This window comes from Lepisma saccharinum, chromosome 2, assembly GCF_977018435.1.
Source record: "Lepisma saccharinum chromosome 2, izLepSacc3.1, whole genome shotgun sequence".
Lineage (NCBI taxonomy): Eukaryota > Metazoa > Arthropoda > Insecta > Zygentoma > Lepismatidae > Lepisma > Lepisma saccharinum.
In genome coordinates, this window is record NC_139230.1 from 85,350,245 (window position 1) to 85,373,426 (window position 23,182).

Genomic DNA, 23,182 nt, shown 5'->3' on the forward strand with positions numbered 1-23,182 from the left:
GTTCAGTCGAAATCAGGGGGTGCTATTCCGGCTTCCCGCGCTACAGCGGCACGTGAAGGTCTTCTGCTAGAGTGACGTCAAAAAGGGGAACCCTCAGCTGCGGGCCGCTTAATAACATGTAAAATCATACAAGTTTATCGCCTCATAGAGGCGATTATAACTCTTGGGAAGCAATGTTGATAACATGCAGTTCTTCTTCACTGCTTTCCCGTACCTTCTCAAGTTAACTGAGGGTGGCAAACGAACAAATTCATGCTGAATTCAGCAAAAAGGGAATCAATGTATTTGGTTCTTTAACACTATTTGGCTACACTTCTACACGCAGCAATAAAGTTGGTTGGTTGGTTTATTGGTTGATTTGGTGTTATAAGTCCACTTTATGCACAGTAAGGCTAATCGGGACTGGCCCTACAGGTTAAAGTGGAATCTGAACCACCATGTGCCTTCACCGGGTATCGACCCCGGGACTCCTTGATTACGAGACACAGCAATGAAGTTAAATGATTATTAGATGAGGGTCTCATCTTGAGACGAGCACAATAGATAGAACATCCGAAAAATCGTAAAGTGAAACAATTTTAAATTCCTGTGTGTGCTGGAGGGGGGTGGGAGTAGAGTCTCGTGCGCATATTTTCATGCAAATAGTTTACTAACTAAATTAATTATAGCGTGGACATAACTGCAAACAGGATCGAGAGAGTAAGATTGAACGAAAAGGATTAAGTAAGTCCCTCTACCTACATGTATACAACGGGTCTTCATGACAGCATAACGCTTTAGGAAGCCAGAGGCCCCAGTTTGAACCATAGTAAGGCATATAGCAATGTTTGTCTCATTCTCCACTCATTAGTTCATCATTCATCCTCATAGCAGCGATCAACCCAGTAGAAATCGTCTTTAAATGAACGACACATACATACATATTGATTTATTATTATTTCGTTTTTCTGCTACTTCTGGCTAATCGCGAAGATGAGGATGAATCGTGATAAGATGAGGCGGATGAAGGGACAATCATAAACATGTAAGGACAACACAATACGAGCCCCACCGAGGATTATAATGGCCACGAGTCCAGACGCCAGAGCCTCGCTAGTCACTAGTATGTAAAATGCAGTCCAGGGTGTACTACGTGGAAATTAATACAATTGGGCACTCAGGATATATATATATATATTGTGTGTGTGTGTAACGACCCTATATTTAGGCTTTTTTGTAGTCTTTGGGTCCTGTCGAGTTGCATCCACGGGAAGCTCCAAAATTTCGGTATTGTGTGTGTGTGACTAAAACTATTATTATTATGAAGTTACAGTTAAGCAATAATAAACGTCTAAGCCGTATGAATGCAAATATTGCCATCAGTTTCAATAATACGAATGTCTATAACAGTATCCTTCTTATTTAATTTTTATTTAACACGTAGTTTTTTTTTGATACGGAAGAAACATGCATCAAATTATGTCAATATATTGTACATATATTCAGGTAGTGTTGTATTTTAAAAATTTCCAGCAGTAGAATTTCAGCAACTTCTTATTGTTGACAAGAATTAATTGAAGTTACTGCTGCATAACATAATAAGTACGAGTATATTGCAAAATCATAGACAAAATGCAGTGGGTGGAGGATGTCTATGCAATTTATCCTAGTGGGGGAATTTTCTTTAAGAGGATTTTCTTAACTAGAGAGATAGCATTCCCAAACCTTTCCCTCTTTGAGCACTGCTGCCTCTCCTGTGAAAAAATCTTGCGGTCGTTCTTGTCAAATTGCGTCATTACGAGGCAAATATTTTTTTCTTATTTTTGGGTTGCTTTCCTGTAACTTTTACCTAATTGGAAGGCGAGGATGAGTAACGAATGGATGAAATTGATGGACACCCGCAAAGGGACACAATGTCCAGGCGGGACTCGAGCCTTAAACCTTCGCTGGCTAGCGAGATCGTTACTGAACCAATTAACGTTCTCATCTATTTCTATTTTGAGGGCCTCCCGGATGGCGTAGTGGTGGCGTCATCGCCTTATAATCGAGGGATCCCGGGTTCGGTACCCGGTGGAGGCACGTAGTGGTTCGGATCCCACTTTAAACTGTAGGTACAATTAGCCTCAATGTACATAAACTGGACTTAAAACGCCAATTCAATCAATCTGTTTTATTATTTCACGTCGCTTTTTTACATATAGAGCAAACTAGGGCAATGAAGTGAAAATGAAAGATGAAATAGATAAGACACACAATGATACACACCCATGCCTCAACCAAGGTTCGCTTCTGAGTTCATAGAGCGTTATTCTAGCGATTCCTCCAGGTAAGGGATATACGATAGACGATTTGACGTACACCGAGGGGGTTCATACCTGCAGTTGGGAACATTCAAATGGAAAGTAATTTCTTCCAGTTTCCGAAAGCGACATGGCTTTCATTGTTCGGTATAAGCCAACTTCGAGGCACAGATTTCTCCCAGATGTCAGAAAAATCTGCAGGTTCAGTAGTAGCGATCAGGTATTCGTTTACAGAAGTGCTTGTGCTGTTTGTCTTGAATATTAAAGCGAGTAATTTTAGGTCGTATTACGTGTATTCGGTGTCTGTACCATGAATAAGCGTGCCAAAGGTAAGCATTCTTGTGCTGTTGCAGAGTGTACCAATTGGGGCTTTAAAGAATCTGGCACCACATCTATTTCTATTTTGAGGGCCTCCCCGATGGTGTAGTGGTGGCGTCATCGCCTTATAATCGAGGGATTCCGGTTCGGTACCCGGTGGAGGCACGTAGTGGTTCGGATATGGAAAAAGTTATTCAATTTGAGATTGTGTTTGCATCCTTCCATGGGTCAACTGTTTCCAAGCAACATAAAGTTATGGACACTCTAAAGACAGTATTTCAGTCAAAATTTCCTGAAGTTAACGAAAGGATTATTTCCCTGTATGTCAGAACAAGAACTTTTATTAGAATTCGACATTTGAATAAACTAATGAAACTCAAGTCCATGGAAGCAAGTGCAGCGAGAAAAAGACGACAGTGGGTAGCATCGTCTTCAAAATCATAAGTCTCCAGGAAGGGTAAGTTGTAATGAATTTTTATTCTTACTGATATTTATTTCCGCCTCGGCCTCCACCGTATAGTGATTAACAAATCACATTGCTAAACCAAGACAGAGACCAGGCCTATTGTTCATGTATTTCTTATTTGACGTCGCTTTTTTACCACTTTTGGTTAATCGCGGCGATGAGTGTTGATCACATAAAATTGATGAAAGGGCAGGCACAAAGAACATCAATGCCCACGACGTGACTCCAAGTCGGGAACTTCAGTGATGGGATTCAAAGTCGAACACGCGGTTGACCAGATTCGCCATCGAGCTGGCACGAGTTTTCTTGAATTTATTAAGGGATTACGCTTTCCCACGACATTGCATTTTATCCATTTATTATTTATTCATTAAGTTATAAAAAACATATTTTGATATTACGGTTTTTTAAACACAAATCAGTTTAGGTAGAATATTTCTGCAATTTTACCATAGTGTAAACTTTAATGTAAACGAAAGCATGTGTGCATCACTAGTTAAAGATTTTCACATGTACAAAAAAAAATATCCAAAACCCATTTCCACCTCACTCAAGGATTATGTTAATTCAATTCAAATTGTACGCGGGTTCAGTGCCATGAATCTAACCTTTACTGAACAGAATGAGATTGGTTCATAGAATGTATCGCCGAAAATCAATTTCGCTGATATCCCGTTGTCGCTGTTCTATTTTCATTAGATACGAGCTCCAATTACCATTTTAATCCTTCGTTTTAAAAGTTATTCAAACACAAAAATAGTTATTGGGGGGTCATTTTAAAGTTGTTTTTTTTTTACTTCATTACTGTCTTCATTTGATATTTTTATTTTCTAAGAATTTCGGCGGGCTGCAGCCCCTTAAGCCCCCCCTGCGTACGCCAGTGCTTGCCACACTCATCTAGCCTACGCTCCCATCAAATTTATCATTTCATCATTCATTTTTATTGTTGCGGTTACCCTAAATACGTAGAAAAGCGACGTCATATGACAACAGCGACATCCTATGTATACTAGATATATAAATTATAATGAACAAATTATTAATAACAAACATCTGTGAAAATTTGAAGGTATGAAGGATAATAAGTATTGGTGTGGTAGCGAAATATTTAATACGTAAAATTGTATTTATTTACCCATACGCAACTTCAGATTTCAATGTAGGGGCGATATAAGAGGATAGTCGTGAGTACTTTTTGTTTGATTTGTATAACGCCATTTATTGTAATTGCGTGCTGTAAACTTCTTCATATTATTGCCTAGGTCTTATTCCTTGCGTTTTGCTTATTATTCTGCCTCAAATGGTTAACAGAAGCAAGATATGGACAATTAAAAATGAAAATATTTCCCGTAAGCTTCCATTGCTACGCGAGCCACGCCCCTTGACAGATCCCCTTGGTCACGTCAGAGCTCGTTGCGGCTTCTAGCCAATGGGAGAGCTCCGTGTCTCGGAATGCTCTTCCTAAGATACTTCTATATTCCTTGAGTCGAAATGGCGTCGTGGACCGGTGAACAACGCGCTTTTGCCGTGAAGGCGTTTTACAAAAACAACGACAGCTACGTGGCCGCGCAGCGTGTATTTCGTGCCATTTTCCATCTCGCACGTCATGCCCCAGTCCCGTCGTCGCATGCTATCAAATTGTGGGTACAGAACTTTGAGGAAACGGGTGATATGGTGAGAAAGAGGGGTGGAAGTGCATGTGTGTGACGGAAAATGGGGGCCACCTGCGTGATGTCATTTTCAAGTGATGGACATTTTGTGCCGTGACATGTCTGTGCAAGATGTGCACGTTGTTCAGAAACATTCATCACAAATTGCAAGCATTGTAAATTCATGTTGTATTTGTTTGATATCGCTGTGAATAAATTTATATCTCTGGTGGAGGTTTCAAAATCGCCCGTTTCACTGCCGCACCTGTTACTTAATTATGTAAAGAGCATAATATCGTTTAATAACGGTGATAAGATTCCTCTGCACTAAATTCCTAAGCAAGAGTATTAGAGGGGGCTGCGCCCTCTTGCCCTCCCGTGCGCACGCCTATAGATTTCAGAAAGTTTCAATCCCTCTGACCACAAAAAACGAATAACACTTCGTAGCTCTTCGACGGTGCAAGTCAACAGTGGAGCGGCCATGCTGTACGAGCTACTGCGCAGGCGCATACTGCTCGATTGTCACGACACCTTTATGTTGTGTTGCTAAGGAACCTTTTAAGTGCCGAAACTCAAATTTTCGTTGTGCATAAATCTCCATGAAGTTTAGAATAAAATTCCTGTTATTTAATGACTTCCCCTATTATATTTTTGAATTTGCTTACCTGATATTAAAAGTGATAAATTTTAGGTATTTTCTTGTTATTTGTAGTCCAAAAATTATAAAATAGACTAACATGAAGACTTCAACATCAACCACTTAGCATATAGGTGTGGTTATAACATAGAAGTCAACAAATTAAGCAAATTTCGCACACATTACAATACAAAAATTTAATTTCCATAGGAACCCATTGCCTTCCCATTACAAAATTTTGCACACAAATAGTCAATTTATGTTTTCAAATCGTATATTTTTTTTAAAAAATAATTAAAAATTGTGTTTTTGAGATTTTCAAAAAACATTTTTTGAAATTTCTTAAAAATTACAAAATTCAACTAACACAGTCATATTGCATTTCAAATTAAAGCTCATTAAAAGCAAAAGAGAATGATTTCAATTTGAACTCTCTAGGTCGAATAGTTTTTGATCTACAGCTGTGTAAAGATTTCAAAATGTGGTCAAATTTTGGGATTTTTGCTTTTTTGACTAAGAGCCGAAAAACTCTGAAATTTGTCAGTTTTCGTCAACTTTACTGGTGCTACCACTGCATCAAAAATTATTAATTTCTGAGATGTCAAGGTTCAGATCCCAGTTGATTTGGCATGACCCGAGGAACAGATATTGAAGAAAAATAATGTAGGGATGAAGTACAAAGACAAAATATCAGGATATAGATGTCTATGTTCCTCAGGCCTCACAGAGTTATTTTGGTTGATCAACCACTTCCTTGAATTTCAGTTCTCACTAAGGAAACCTGTTTCTGTGTACTGAAAGTTTTAGTCTAAGAGGAGCCGTAAATTTTGTTTAGATTCGGCTTATGACATGAATATAATTACGCCTAAAATTAAACTAAGTTTACACAAGAATGAGATTTTGGGGGGGTTAGGACCCACCCTAGATGCACCATATTTTGTACGCATCAATACAGGGCGCAGTAGTAGGTAGTGCCGTCGGCTTGAAATCAAGAGGTCCCGGGTTCGATACCCGGTGGAGGCACATAGTGGTTCGGATCCCACTTTAAACTGTAGGTTCAGTCCCGATTAGCCTTACTGTGCATAAAGTGGACTTTAAAATAAAACCAATCAAGCATCAATACAGAGCAATGTCCTTGCATGGAGTGGCTCTGGGTCCACCGAGCCTTTAATAAATGGGTGTATGGAGGAAAGGGTAAAGGCGGCCGGAGTGTGATGCTGAACCACATCATCTCCACAATTGGCCGATGTTGCGAATGCGTGAGGTTCTACTTCTGCATCCTCCCATATGTCTTCACATGTTGAAATGTGCAGGTGTAGCTTTACACACACACACACGCACACATACACAATATACATTAGGAAATCAAAATTATTCTAACCAGTGGCGGCGATTGGGTTTCAAAACTGGGGAGAAAGTGCCAAAGGGGGGGGGGGCAACAAGGAAAGTTTACTTTCCATTGGTAGATAAGGTTTAGCATATTGCGGGAGCAAAAGTGGCAAAAGGTGGGGGGACAACTGGCGCCCTGTACCTTCTTTCTAACTAAAATTCACATAATCTTAGAGTAAGTTCTTCAAATTTCATCGGGACGTGAGACTAGTGTTTACCAGTATAAACAAATAAGTAAACAAGAACTTAGAAATAGTAAATCTCGAAGATAACCCTGCAGATACTTACGCCTGTGAACAAGAGGTGGAGAAACAAAATCCCGTACATGCTACTTCAGTTGTAAATACTTCAATGCTGAATCCTAAAGTAGAGGCTCCATTTTAAACCTTCCGCAGCCGGTATTGGAATGAACCAAGGAGCAAGGCTGCAAAATTGTAGTGCTCGTTTGTGTACTCCAAACACAATTCTACATTTCGTGCATGCATTGTTGGCATGTTGCGTCACGGAGGGCTGTGGAGAGGAGCTGTCGTTGTCGGGATATGAATAAAACTTCCCGTGCTAAGCGGATGTAATCGAATGATATGCATCAAAATGATCACACACTCTCAATTTCGTTTCCCTGCAACTCTCGAGTACTCTAGCTTCCTGTGATTGTTAAGTGGTCACCTTGACACATAAAATGTCACCTTCCACCATGAAAAAAAAAATAATATTTACTTTCCAATTTCCAAACTTGACAGCCAGACATTTAGTTACTAAGTTTGATACGCATTCCTTTTCTACTAGAATGTAATGATGACAACGACAGATTAATCCTGCTATTTCCAGAATCGAAGCTGTACCTTTTCAGTGGCGTCTCTACAATAAGAACTGCAGATCTACAGAATGACAAATTATTTATAGAAATGAATAACTGGAATACTTTACATTTCTTCACCTCAGTGGCGGATTGGTTAGCATAGCGCGCCACGACGCCAGGGGTTCCCGATTCGAATCACGGCCTGGGCATGGGTGTTCTTCGTGCGTACCCCTTCATTAATTTAATCACATCATCATTCATCATCGTCTTCGCGATTAGTCAAGAGTGGTGGAAATGCAAAGTAAAATAAACGCAATCAATCAATCGTAAACTACGGCATAATTTGTCATATGACTTTATATGTCGTTATAACGTTGCTTGGAAACTGGCTTAGAATCTGCTCTCTTCAATGAACTAGTGAATTAAAGGAAAACAGGGTTAAATATCTATCCTAAATTCTACCAATGTGACAAACCTTGAATGGTGTAAAGTAATTTTTCAAGCTTTCCTGGCGGCAAATGAAGAGATTTTCTCAGTATATCAGCCAGGTGATTTCCGGATAGGGTTCAAGCTTTCGAGAGCAAACGTCACTCTTATCTTCAGTGATTGATCACTTCAATTCATCAACTTTGATTGATTGATTTGCTTTATTTTACTTCGCTTCTTGTACCACTTTTGGCTAATTTTCGAAGATGGGGATGAGTGATGATATGATGAAATTGATGAATGGACACTCACAAACATCCATGCCCAGGCCAGGATTCATACCCGTAACCCCTGGCGTCGAAGCGCGATGTGCAAACCACTCCGCCACGGAGGCCGGCTAGTGATGCAAGAGTCTTCTTTTATAGCACGTAGGCCCCGAAGTAGACTCCGAGACCAATGTTTAAGCGAAGCACACAAATTTACTTCCTCACGATTTTTATAGTAGGAGGGCGCCAGAAACCCATCTCACCCAGTTGAACATTTTTATCTTGGGGTTTGGACTGGTACAGAGACCCCTTGAGGCCTGCAATATAAATAGGAGAATCTAATTCACAGCAAAAGAGTTACTAGACATTTTGTAAAAAGAAAATGAAAAAAAGAAAAACACTTAGGAAATTGTGCCTTAAGTACTTTTTAACAGAAAACATTTTTTCCCTTAAAATATTCAGTGTAATGTGAGCAAATGAAATTAAGTAAAATATAATGTAAGAGATTCTGACACTCGATATTTATTATACTGAAATTTTTGCTACTTGTTGGTTCCTTGCTGCAGTGCTGGAACTTTTATTCCAGGTTCTGGATCTAATAGAAATATGCCACCAATGCAGATAGAATCTGGGACCAACTGTGCGACCTAATCTAACAACTGTCTTAAAGATGATTACACAGAGTGTCGCCGTACAACACAGACAACTTCTACAGTGAGAAGAGCCAACAAGGCGAGAACATTTTTTTCAAGTAACTTCTTGAGGCCTCGTTTCCATGTTATGAGCCGTTGAGAAATGACATTGTCTACCTGTGTGTTTGAACACAATTGTTTGGAAGAAAAGGATGAATGCATGAACACAATTGTTTGGAGGAAAAGGAGCGCGGCACATTTCAGAGACAATTTATTTATTCGTTATGGTGCCTCTATGTTGCTGCATTATATATGTATATGTATGTATGTATATACATATACCTATCAATGCAATGAAACTAAAACAGTGAGAGAAAATGAGATTTTTCTTTCCCGACTGAACTTTCATCAAAGCTTCTCCCCCCCCCCAATCAAAGGGTCTGCGCACGCCTATGCCCGTAACATTTGTAACTTGTGTTTGTAGATGTATGATATTTCGAGTCTGAGTATGTGAAATGGAAAATGTAAACTTAGCATCTTGAAAAATGTTTCATATATACATATAGGTACTGTTTAATTGAATTCAATTAGAATTTTTGTACACATTCGAATCACATATTATATTGTTAATATATTTGTGTGCCCCTGTGTGTGGGTGGTGAGAAGAGGTAATAAGTAAGGTTGAAATTGAGAAACACCTGCTTGTACCCTTTAATTTTTGGAAAATTCGCCTTCAAAACCGGGAATTATACTAGAATTTTATCGTGGTCCTAGATATTCCACCCTGAATACATAACAACCTTTTTCATGTTATCCACAGTCAAACTCCGTCTTTTGTCTGTGAGGATCATCTTATATGCTGAAAATAATCCTTCAACAGAATCATAGTCACTGATGCAAATTTCAATGCTGATACGTTACTTCGCAAGGTGTGAATGCCACAAAGCACCGAAGTGACGCGGAAATGAACAAGAACACACGACCAGAAGTTTGCACTTTGAACTGTGCAGGTAACGGTGGCGCCAGACATTTTGCCTTGTTTAGAACTTTGAAAAAACTTCAGGGTCTTGAAGGGAGAGAAATCGACAGAAAACATGTTTCAAACACGTTAGTCCTTGAATTTTTTCGTCACCAAACAGAGCAAATACCTCTATGTGATATAAAATCATGTAAAACCTTAAAAAATATATAAATACCTTAAAAAAAGGTTCTGATGGCTAATAAACCTACAATAGGTTCTAACTAGCATGCAAAATAGGTTATTTCAGGCACTATAAAACTTCATCAGTTGTGTTTTTTTATGAAACGCTGACGTAACTTGTCATTTCTTATTTACCTGCAAAGAAAAAAATAGGTTACAAACCTAAAATACAAGTCTAATCATCACTCATCCTCATCTTCGCGATTACCTTAAGTGGTGGAAAAGCTTCGTTAAATAATAAAAATTAAAAAACAAAAATCTAATCAAACTTTAACCTTCACTGTTACTGTTTGTAGTGGATAGATTTTCACTGGTAAGGCAGGATGATGGGTTTCATCTGACACTCTGTAACGTCGGGGGAGGCGAGTGAGTCCTCCGAGAGCATACGCGATTTTTTTTAGTAGGCAAAGGCTGAAGACTTGCCATTAATGGATCAGACGAGATAGGCAGATGATGTATAAGATCTTCGTTGGTAGAAATTCGGGAGCTCTCGCGGGATAGTAGCTCTGTAATGTGTTTTTTTATAACGGGTAGGGAGGTATACCAACAGGGGTGCACACAGAGTGCAGACTGCGTCATCGAATTTTTTGGGGGGTTATAATATTATATAATTCAACATTTATATATTTTTCTAAAAAAAAATGCACCTTAGTGCACCATATTTAATCCATTAGAGGTTATAGACGAACGTTGCATACACCCATTTGGGGAGGGGGGGGGGTTGGTGGAAATTTGATGTGAAAAGTACAGAATTGGACACCAGTGGAATTACGTTATCAACTAGCCATTGCTGCTATATAAATAGCAATTTGTAGATGCCAAGGGAATTCTAACGGATAATATTATCTGGGGGTAATATCCAACTATTAGACCTTAAATCGCGACATGAACTCTTCGGAGGGATTGAGAACAAAACGTTGGGAAAGGGACAATATCCAATTCTTGAATATCAGCGTTAATCTAATTATGACTGGAATTTTAGTTGTAGTCCAGGGGCATTTGTAATCCCGTGGGTTTTTGAATGAATGGAATATATGACTACCGATAATATGTTGCTAGTGTGGTACACAACAACGTACTACCAGGTGTTTTGCCCGCAATTGTGGCAGAAGGCCTGTGTGACGTCATAAATCCAAGGTGGCTACTGCTTCATGCACTAACTAAGAAATTCCATCGTAACTCCTTTAATAGTGGTTTTGGAAAAATTGTTATACATACATGGTTTGTTTAGAATTGAAAAAGGAACAAAATTTATTCTTACAGTTTTTTTCATATCTCGCACTGTTATGGAGATATATCTAGTGAAATTATTTCGTGCCCTTTTCTTCAAGGATTCTATGCATATTTTACACTTTACTAGACATTCTGGCATATAAAGGGAGAAAATTACTGCCTGTGATATTTTGTTGATGCCTACTATTGTGGCGTATGCCTGTGTGGCATCATGTATCCAAGGTGGCTGCCTCTGCAGACATTAACAACCAAAATCGAACCTATCTCCTTAACTTCTTTAGGAGTAATTTTGACCATTTGTAAGTTTGTTGAGTTTTTACACGAAGGGAAGACACGTGTATGGAGGATGCTTTCATTTGGAGACATGCAATCATGTATTACGTACTACAAGTGTTTTGCTGGATAATGTGTCAGACACCGTACATGACTTCCCAAAACTAAAATGTCCGCCCTGGAGGTTTTGTACATGAAACACTGTCCATAACCTGGTTTTGAGTTCGTTTATCAGATTTTTCCAGAGGCATTTTCTGTTAATGTGAAAAAGTGAAAAATATTGATTGTTATTATTATCATTATCATTACTATTATTATAAATATTACAGTAAAGGAGTAATAACATCGCCTGTGAATTCCGCATTGTCTTTTGAAATTTATGCAGCTAACCTGTCATCAAGATTGAGAATCATGTCATCAATATAGTCACTTTATTCAAATTCCTCGTCACTCTGATCTGAGTCTCTGACCTGTAAGTCATTGTTTTCACACTTTTCTTCATCTGCACTACAAAGATACAGTTCAGTACGTCGCAGAAACTGATCCCAGCACATGCAGGAACATTTTCTCTTTCCACATGTCAACTGTAATCTTCTCTGAAGTTCTAGGTAGTGTGAATATGACAAGAATGGTCTTTTTGTCATCTTCATTTTCTTCTTGCTCCATTCAACAGCCTATTGGGCTGGGAAGATTTGGATGTTTCTTTTCTGCTTTTATTTCACTCAATAGTTGGAAGTAACTCCTCCTGGCAGGGGCGCCGACTTGTCAAAATTATTGGAGGGTCTCTGATCACTGAAATAAATGAATGAATGACTCACGCCCTCCATTTTTTAAAAATAAAAATTACGTCTTCGTATAGCAGTTTTTAAGCAGCTATTATATTCCTCATGCAAATGAAATGTAACATGAAAAACGTGTTTCTGCTCATTTGTTTTTTAGATAACAATTAACATTTTTATTTAAAAGTAGGCTATGTATTTACATTAAGAGGCCAACATGCCGGCCTCGGTAGCCGAGCGTGTTGGGTGGTCGGCTCAACTCGCTTTGATCCGGAGGTCTCAGGTTCGAGTCCCGGCGAGGGCATGGGTGTGTTTTAATGTCCGCAACAGACTTCTAAAGAAAGGACATGTGACGGCTGCAAAGAACCTTAGTGTTGACGTACCCATAAAAATAGCGAATATTTACAATATTTAACAGTTTTATTTAATTATTTACATAAATGCTAACACAAATCACAGGCAAATAGTTTTACTTTTTTGATCTTGCTACAATATTTTACTTTTTAAATTTAATTTTGCAATAATAAATAAACACATGCTTTAGCAATAATGCCTTTGATCATAGCCGTTCCCGCTTTCGCAATACAGACTTTTCATAAGCTTTCCTTGCGTACTTTACTGCAAGCCAGTGTTAAATAAACTCAAAGACTTTAGAATTATTTTCCCCTTATTCTTTGGACTAGAAGAAGAGATTTCGAGGATAACTAAACTAACCAAATATCGTACATATCAATATTGCCTGAAAGTCTTGTTTACGACCTCAAATTGTTCAGAATTCACTAAACAACATACTGGTATAATTGTCATATCACCTCGTTATTTTGAAACTCTTTTTAGTAAAAATGTTAACAATACTCACAATTATATAGGTACTTAGTATATAGTAATAAGTCATGTGTTTTGCTGTCTCCGTTCATAGCCTCCCCCCCCCCAAGTTGATGGTTTAGCGGTTTCAGCCCCCCATATTTGATGGTTTAGAACATTTCAAATGTGTATTTAAAGTTAAGTTCATGTTGCACAATTCAGATTAAACTTTACAAGAGAAGCAAAATAATACATGAGATCCTCTTAAGCAAAATTATTTGAGGGGCTCTGCCCCCACATCATTAACATTGGGGGGAGGGCTAGAGCCCCCCCAAGCCCCATGGAGTCGGCGCTTATGCCTCCTGGTGAAAGGTGTGAGGGTCACTTTGGCGGCAGCGTTCACACTATCTATTAGTGGTATCCCAGTTTGTGTTTGCACTTGCAAGGAAGGAAAACAAGTGGTTGTTGAACGCATTTGATGGCGCAGAAGATGATGTACTTGAATCTCTTGCAAATCTTGGTTCTCTTGGATTCGATGAACAAGATGAGAGAATGAAGGAATGAAGTGATTTATTTTACTTCTTGTTTCTGATAGTTTTGGCTAATTTCAAAGATGAAAATGAATTATGAGATGAAATAGATGAAAGGACAATCACAATTGATTGATTGATTGAGTTGCTGTTTTATTTAAGTGCACTTTATGCACAGTAAGGCTAATTGGGACTGGACCTAGAATTTAAAGTGGGATCTGAACCGCTATATGTGCCTCCACCGGATAATGAACTCGGGACCCCTTGATTACAAGGCGTCGACCGATACCACTGTGGCATCGGGGAGACCCTAGACGTCAGAGCAATGTTAGTCTGCAAAATGCAGTCCAGGGTGTACTTCGTGGAAGTGAAGTTGATATTTGGGTGTCTCTTACACCCCGAATATGATGACAGGATTTTTAAGATGACAGGATTTTGCATGTTATGTTCAAGGCTCACGTCTTGCTCCAACCGAAGTTCCCATCACACTTTTTATCAGAAGTAGTTATTTCCAAATATTGGAGTCAAATAAAAGCAGAGAAGGATCATCCAAATCTACGCATCTCCACAGACTGTTGATGGGAAAAGAGAAACTGAGGATGACATGAAGATCATTCCTGTCATATTGACACTGCCTGGAGCTCCAGAGAATGTTGAATGAGGAAGTCACAGGCGACGTCATTACTCCTTTACCATAATACGGTAGTGTCCAAAAAGTAGAAAAATGGAAGGGGGAGACCTGCACGATCACCATAAATAATCATCAAAGAGTGTAACTCACCTTACGCGCATAGGCAACATTACTCCTATAGTGTCAAATAGCCCTGTGATTGAAAGGTAAACAAAACACAACATATCAACATATCAGCATAACCATCAACAATCTCTTGGTAATGTTTTTTAATGTACAGTAAGAACATGGCACAAAGAGGTCAGCAAAGAATCATCGGACGTCTGGAAGCAGGTCAAACACAGACTGAAGTCACGTCAGCGTTGACTGTGCCACAGTCATTTCCAGGCTTTGGCGACGGTTCCAAGACACAGTAGATGTTCATGGTAGGCCAGAACAAGGTTGTCAACGAGTGGCAACGCCACAACAAGGCTGATATCAGGATTTTACTGAACGACGAAAACGGACGATGCCTGCAAGACAACTGTCCTCAAAGCTTGCAGCCACCTCAGGGGTTAGAGTTTCTCTTGTAAAACTGTGTACCGGAGACTAAGGGCAGCTGGTCTCTATGTGTGTCCCGCTTGATCCAGTGCACAGAAGGGTCCGCTTACAGTGGAGTCAGCATCATCGAAATTGAACCCTGAACGAACAGAGGAACGTGCTCTTTCACAGATCAGTTCAGATTCAGTTTGCAAAATGATTCCCGTCGCACATTCATCTGGAGAGAACCTCGATCACGATTTAATCCAAGCAATATCGTGGAAAGGGATCAGTTTGGTCGAGATGGAATACTGGTATGGGAAGACATCATGCTCAATGGACGTACAGAGCTGCACTTCTCTGCTGGAGGTACACTTACTGCCCAGAGGCACAGAAACGAGGTACTCTAACAACATGTCCGACTTTTCAGAGGCGCATTCGGCTCAGACTTCAACTTCAAGGATGAAAAAATGATAATACATGTGCCCTTCGAACCAAATTGGTGGATGACTTTCTTGAAGGTGAATAAATCCACTTCATGGACTGGCCACCAAGGTACCCAGACATAAATCCTGTAGTGTCTTAAGGAGATGAGTTAGCTCGCGATCCTCCACCGAAGACATTTCCAGAGGTCCGCACTCCTCTTTATGGAACCAGCTGCCTGTAGGTCAGGCAATACACCACAATAGTAGGCATCAACAAAATATCACAGGAAGTAATTTTCCCCCTTTATATGCCAGAATGTCAAGTAAAGTGTAAAATATGCATAGAATCCTTGCAGAAAAGGGCATGAAATAGTTTCACTAGATATATCTCCATAACAGTGCGATATATATATATATATATATATTATATCAATATAAGAATATATATATAGAAGAATCAATTTTGTTCCGTTTTCAATTCTGAACAAAATATGTATCTATAAAAAGTTTTCCAAAACCACTATTAAAGGAGTTACGATAGTATTTCTTAGTTAGTGCATGAAACGGTAGCCATCTTGGATTTATGACGTCACACAGGCCTTCTGCCACAATGGACATTTCCACTTTGACACGAAAAACGTTTTAAATCCATTCATTTTACAGATAATGACACAAACGTGAGATGTGCAAAATATCTCGGCGATATTTGTTTTGGTTCTCGAGAAACACGCCTTCAAACACCGCTGAAATTCACCTCCTACGTCACGGATTTGAAAACGTCCTCTCCACAGACACGAGGTCCTCTGACGTTATCACTTACAAATGCGTGCAGGCAGGGCTTCTACTCGTCCCGTCAACTTAGCATGAGCCGCGGAAGCGACAACAAAGTCACGTGTTACTGTGTAAAACAAGTATCTTGTAACTGCAAGTGCAAAATTCTGTGCTCCATTTCTTGGAGATGAATTATGCCCTAGCAGTATAGCAGTATTTACTATAATTCAGCCACTCGGTAGAGGGTTATTCCATTAGGGTGACAAAGCAAAACTTGTAACAGTCAATGGCTGAACACATGAACAGCCTTGTTCATTGCGAATACATAGGTTGGTTCTGACTGGCAAGAACTTAATATTACAGGAATACCTTTTCTGGAATTACAATTATTTTCGTCACAATATTTTCTTCGCAAAATACGTTTAGAACACTCTGGTTTACACGCCAATTTCTGCAATATAAGAGGTGATACGGTATAAAAAGGTACGGTGAGTTTTTAAATTTCCTGCAGTAAAGGACAGTTTTCTTCAAATATACAGGGTGATTCTAAAGGTATAGTACAAACGAAAACCACAGATACCTCCCATGAAATAGAGACGAAAGTTCCCCTTCCACTTTGCCGAGAGATGCCTCCGTGAGGAGCTTGACAACGCCGAAAACATGTGAAAATGAACTTCACTCCTCTGTACAGCCAGTACCAGTGAAGATAGAAAGGCGGAACAAACGAAGTCAAAAGGAACACCAAAGTCGCCCATCCGAAAAACACCAGGCGGTAGCTGGGCAACGCATGCGCATGGGGTTCCACAAAGGAAATAGGAGTGTCCCGCAAGACAAGTGAAGGGAAAGGGTAGCGATCGACAGCGGTAGGGACAAAAGAAGCAATGAAGCATGAAGTAACAATTGCACAGCGGGAAACAAACACATGCAGCGTGTGGGGAGTCCCCAAACACAGTGGGGAGACACTGCAGCAAGAACAAAGCACGGTTCAACAAAAGAGAATCAAGGACCGGACGGGGAATGGTACCTGTCAAGGAGACAACAAATGCGGGACGAGGGATTCCCCGTAGCAGCACCGAGGGGATGTCACACAGAGGTCGTGCGCCAGCAGGACAAACACAGCATCTACGGGCACAGGAGGTTTATTGCCACGCAAAGGTGCACTTACAGATAGGAATAGTACGTAGTACGTAGTCGTACCCCGGACTGACGTTGTTACAAAAGTTGCTCAAATTGACGACCACCACATTCAATGCAGGCATTGCAGCGTCGCAGGAAATTCTAGCGAAACCTATCAAAAATCCCTGGCATGGTACACACCCCGGCCGATGCTGCAAGTTACCGCGCTACCAATGTTTCCTTGTCAGGCACCGGGGTCTCGTAGACGAGTGTTTTCACATGGCCCCACAAGAAGAAATCCATTGGTGTGAGGTCAGGCGAACGGGCGGGCCAGGGGACGGGGCCCTCTCTGCCGATCCAGCGCTGTGGGTAGGTACGGTGCAAAAGGGTTCGCACTGTGCCATCAAAATGTGCAGGCGCTCCATCCAATTGAAACCACATACGATGTCGCACGTTGAGGGGTACATCTTCTAGCAGCTCTGGAAGGACTGATGCAAGAAAGGTGCGATACAGGCGGCCATTTAAACGTGGTGGCAGCAGGTATGGACCGATAATCTGTTCATCGATGATACCTGCCCAGATATTCACTGCAAACTGGGTCTGATGGTGCACCTCGACTGCTGCATGTGGATTTTCATAATCCCACACATGGCTGTTTCGGCAATTGAAGATGCCCTCACGGGTGAATGTTGCCTCGTCCGTGAAAAGCACATGGCGCAAAAAACGGGGATCGTCGGTACAAAACTGCAACAGTCGTTGACAGAATTCCACACGTCGTGGGTAATCCCCAGCCTGCAACGCGTGGACTCGCTGTGGATGATAGGGATACAGCAGATCATCATGAAGGACACGCCACACTGTCGACTGTGATACTCCCACTGCACGTGCAATGCTACGGGTGCTAGTGGACGGTGTGTTGTCCACGCGAGCAAGTACGTCCTCCTCGACCGCCGCGGTGCGCACATGTCTTGGGTGACCGACATGATGGCCTGCACGTAACACACCCGATTCACCAAGGGTACGGTGCACGTTCGAAAACAACCTGCTGTCGGGTTGTCGCCTCTCCGGATACCGTCCGCGATAAAGGCGTGCAGCTGCTCGGCCATTGCCATCTGCAAGGCCATAGACAAAATGCATGTCCCTCAGTTCTACAAATGTGTAGCGTTCCATGGTACGGTGAGGATAGTGCTAATTATGTAATACTGTACTGCAGTGCACAGGTGGCACACACACACACACTGGTCACAACGGCTTCGAAACAACGTACTCAATTGTCGTACGTCAAGCACACCACCACCGCACCGGCTCTTTCACTGACACGCTCCCTGACGCTGCACTTCCAATCAGCCCACACGTCCGCACGGCGCTGTGGTACAATCAGCTGACGTTCCTGAGCCACCCGTGCCTGTGCTCTTCACTACCTGACCACTGCCGTCAGGTGGGGCCATGTACTCTGAGGCCTTGTCATCGTGGAACACATGTAGCGTCCTTCATTCCTGCCCCATTCACCCACAACACGTACTTCGTCCGTCTTGCTCGAGCCGACGGGGAGCACTACGTACGATCGTGTGGTGTTTGTGTACACCAATGTGGGGTAACCCAGCAGTTGAACAGACGTGCATACCCCCACGTAGCTTCATTACACGATTGTCCCACGCAGTTTATCTGTCCAGCCTTGCTCGGCCCGGTCTCACACCCACGCGGCAGTGTGCGGCTGCGGTGGTGTGAGGCCACGCTTGGTTTCGGAGCGGAAGGCTGCGGCCGAGGAGGGACTCGAGTTGTTCGGCTGGGGTTGCGCTCGGAAGCAAGCAGCCGCGTCAGGTCTGGGAACGGTGGACCTGGTGATCGGGATGGAAACATTCCGACCTCGTCCATTAGTGTCGTCCACCGTACGGAGTGGTGGGGTCCGTACGACACTCCAGCAGCCTTTCGCCCGCTCCCACCCAGCGATGTGCCTCCGGCTTCATTTCTAAGAGGCTAATTGGGCCCCATCACGACGTTTGTTACAACGTCAGTACGGGGTACGTGGTCCTATCTGTACGTGCACCTTTCATTAGCAATAACCTCCTGTGCCCGTAGTTGCTGTGTTTGTCCTGCTGGCGCACGACCTCTGTGTGACATCCCCTCGGTGCTGCTACGGGGAATCCCTCGTCCCGCATTTGTTTTCTCCTTGGCAGGTACCATTCCCCGTCCGGTCCTCTTTCTCTTTTGTTGCACCGTGCTTTGTTCTTGCTGCGGTGTCTCCCCACTGTGTTTTGGGGACTTCCCTTGCGCTGCACCGCCAGCGCCGCCATTTCTGCCCCGAACCATGTACGCGTCTGTTGCCTGTCGAGTGTCACGGACCACTTTGCTTGCATTCTCGGTGTGTTTTTACATCCTACGTCGTCCTCCCGTGGTTCTGCAACCCCGCACTACTTTTCTCGACTGCACTGATTCAGTTATGGTGTTTGTTTCCCGCTGTGCAATTGTTACTTCATGCTTCATAGCTTCTTTTCTCCCTACCGTTGTCGATCGCTACCCTTTCCCTTCACTTGTCTTGCGGGACACTCCTATTTCCTATGTGGAACCCCATGCGCATGCGTTGCGCAGCTGCCGCCTAGTGTTTTTCGGATGGGCGACTTTGGTGTTCCTTTTGACTTCGTTTGTTCCGCCTTTCTATCTTCACTGGTACTGGCTGTACAGAGGAGTGAAGTTCATTTTCACATGTTTCCGGCGTTGTCTAGCTCCTCACGGAGGCATCTCTCGGCAAAGTGGAAGGGGAACTTTCGTCTCTATTTCATGGGAGGTATCTGTGGTTTTCGTTTGTACTATACCTTTAGAATCACCCTGTATATATTGCAAATTTTTGTATTTAGGCTACTTTTACGTTGCTTTTCCGTCACTTTGTTTAACCGCAACGATGAGAACGCATGGTTAATTTAGTATGTATCTTCTCTAACATCACATTTCTTCCCACTTTTGGCTAATCGCTACAATGAAGATGAATGACTACAAGCAGTATTCGAAGTCGGGGTGGAGGTGGACACCCCTCTCCACACAAAGCACAATCTAAGTATCACCCAACCTGCCACGATACGAGACGAACTTTTTCTTCTGTCCCATCTCATTTCGAAAACATTCACTTGTCCCATCTCCTTTTATGAGACGAGACGGAAAATGTCTCGTGAGCAACACTAACATTAACAATAGAAACATCCCCCTAGCTGTCCCCAAAGTCTCGAGCAAACATCCTCCCATGTAACAATTTCCAGTTCAATGAAATGTCACTCACAAGGACACAGTCATGCCCAGGTCGAGAGTCGAACCTGGAACTTTCTCAGATAAATCATGAATTTTGTTTATAATAATTACAACGCCAGTTCATTCGTGGTAATTCTGAATCTGCGGTTTGGTTTGCATATATAAGCAGAATAATATTCAGTTTTCGAGGGCTCGAACCGTCGAAACGAGGAGTCGAGTAAAAAAAAAAGTGTTCTTTTGTATTTATAATGATAAGCCTTTGCATATGTTGTTAATTCTATATTTTTCGAGACTTGAGACGAGAACGAGAATTGCCTCCCAAACCGAGACGGGTGTTTATAAATCGAAACGAGACTGCCAATGAGACATTTACAAATAAACACGAGACAGACATTTACAACTCTCAACGAGAACGAGACCAAAGCTGCCATGTCGATAGGATCCTTAGTGGTGAAGTTGTGAACCAACCAATTAATGCGTTCGGGGTAACGAAATGAGGCGGCTTTTTTCGCAGTACAAAATTCAAAATATATCGTACCATTTCAGTATGGGATATTGTTATACACATGGGCGTATATATAGTTCTCGTGGGGGGGGGTGGATCAACTTTTGGTATGATTAGGGTTGCGTTATTTCGTAAGTGAAAATCCAGGACACTGCTGACCGGAATCTTGTTGGGGAGCAGGGGGTGCTGGACCCGACAAAGTTGTGTGTATGTAGTCACGAAGTCACGCTAGTACTGATACTTTTCTGTTCATCTTGTGTCACTGCGTTTTTAAAAACCAAATATCTTTAAGATGACTCGAGGCGGAAAAAGTAACTGATTTGACAGTCTCAATGCAGTTTCTTATCGCAGAAATTCCGAAACTATCAGGAAATTGCAGACATTTGGTCTGGAGTCCCATCTGGTGTGTGGAATTACGTAATTTCCTTCCCATCCGTATCCCGTCCTACGTCTCTAATTTAAGAGAATAAAATAAGTCCGAAGAAATTTTTATAAACAAGCGGATGAACAGGTAACTCTGGTAATTGTATTGAACCAAAAAAAGAGGAGGGTTGGACCCGTTGAATCCCCCTTAAATACGCCCATGGTTATACACATTATTTCCTTGTAATAATTATACATAAACTAAGTATTAATATGTACTGTGCAACTGATGTAATCTTCTCAGTGTATTTTCTCTTAATTGCCCAAAAATATTTGATCATAACTTGCGCAACAGAAATGAAACACAAACTGAAATTGCTTTATGAAGAGAAAAAAAAAGTAAAATAGGCTTTATAAATAAAGTGAAGAATGTGAAAATTCTTATTTTGCACTACATAGGTTACGGAAAATTTTGATAAATATAAGTTTAATATATATATTTTTGAAAGTTTGGTCAGCAACCAATTTTACAAGCAATATTTTTCGCATGACCTGAGAACACTCACGCAGCAGAACCCTTTCATTTATCTTGCACGTGAGCAGCAGGGATATTTCATGGAAGAATGATCATTACAAAGCATAGCTTTCCTTTCCACTATCGCTCCTTCTTCCATTATTTAAATGTGTACAGATTTGTAAAACTGCTGCACATGTTCGCTCACCGTGGGCTACCCGCAGTAAACTGGACGCTCGAATCAGACGACAAACGAGCTCTCTCTAAGTCGTGACGTATTAACATGGCGGGGCGTGTTTTCAGCGCAACGCTAGTACAGCGCCTTGAATAACGTAGTGTGGAAAACGACCCAAGAAACTGGTTCCCCGAGACGATGACAAGTAGATGGCAGTGCGATCGACACAGCTGCTAATTTTGTTATGAAAGTAATGCGGCTTAGTTAGTTTTGGGAATATATTGTGTAGATTTGTTTCTCTAGAAAGGCAGTAAGTGAATTGAAGGAAACAGTTATATTTGTGGAGTGATTTGCAGTCACGAAATGGCATTAATTTACACAGAAAAGTAACATAAATACGTTTTATGTGCAACGCAACACGAGCATCAACATATCGCATGTGAGGCTGGACGTCAAACGTTGGATTGTGTACACAAGTTTATTTTTGTATACTAATAAAATTGAAATAGTGTCACGAAGGAGAAAAAATGCAATAATATCAGCACAATTTTCAAATACATGCCTTCCCCAAAATTCTGTGGGTACCGTGAGGTTTTCTTTAAGCGAGGGAATGGACAAACTTTCATTAAATGTCAAACTGTTCTTTGGCTTTTTTGCACTTGATCCACACATTTCTCTGCATTTTCTCTTTCTAGGAACAGTTTTTGTGAAATAATTTGGCAGATTTGGAAACTTCGTAGGCACTGCATCCTTTGTTAATAATATCCTCCCCCTTGGCAACCTTACCTCCTTACCATTTATTACGTGAACATAATCTCTGATAATGTATTGTTCATCGAAATGCAATTCACAAACACCAGCTGTGTCATAGAGTTCCTTGTCAGCTCTGGCAATTGCACGATTCCACTCGGCTAATTTATCTTTTTGTTTGGGAACACTAAATATACAAATACCCTTTTCTTTACTTGAACGATATCCACTAGAACAACCAGGCACAAAACAGTGTCGACAGTTTCCAGACATGGTGAAAATATAACTCAACCAACGCGTTGTTTACATTTTTCCAGTAAGCGGGAAACGAAAAGTGTCATATTTCACGCTTGCGAGTGTTTGGGCGGTAAGTTGAACAACACGCGAGTGGATGTAAAACAATCTTTGAAAAATAAACGAGTATTGTGTGTGTGAATTTCCATAAAAATAATATTTGTGACAATGACAATATTAATGAACCTTTCATGATAA

At 41.3% G+C, this 23,182-nt stretch overlaps 1 protein-coding gene across 1 annotated transcript in view; it reads right to left on the reverse strand.

Moving 5' to 3' along the window:
• Positions 1-7,197, reverse strand: part of LOC145984459 (uncharacterized) — a 63,595-nt gene extending 56,398 nt beyond the window's left edge. The window contains exon 1 of the mRNA XM_083118120.1: positions 7,027-7,197. Within this exon, the coding sequence (XP_082974246.1) occupies positions 7,027-7,065 (39 nt within the window). The 5' untranslated portion in view covers positions 7,066-7,197. The remainder of the gene's footprint in view (positions 1-7,026) is intronic.
• Positions 7,198-23,182: the final 15,985 nt, after the last annotated feature.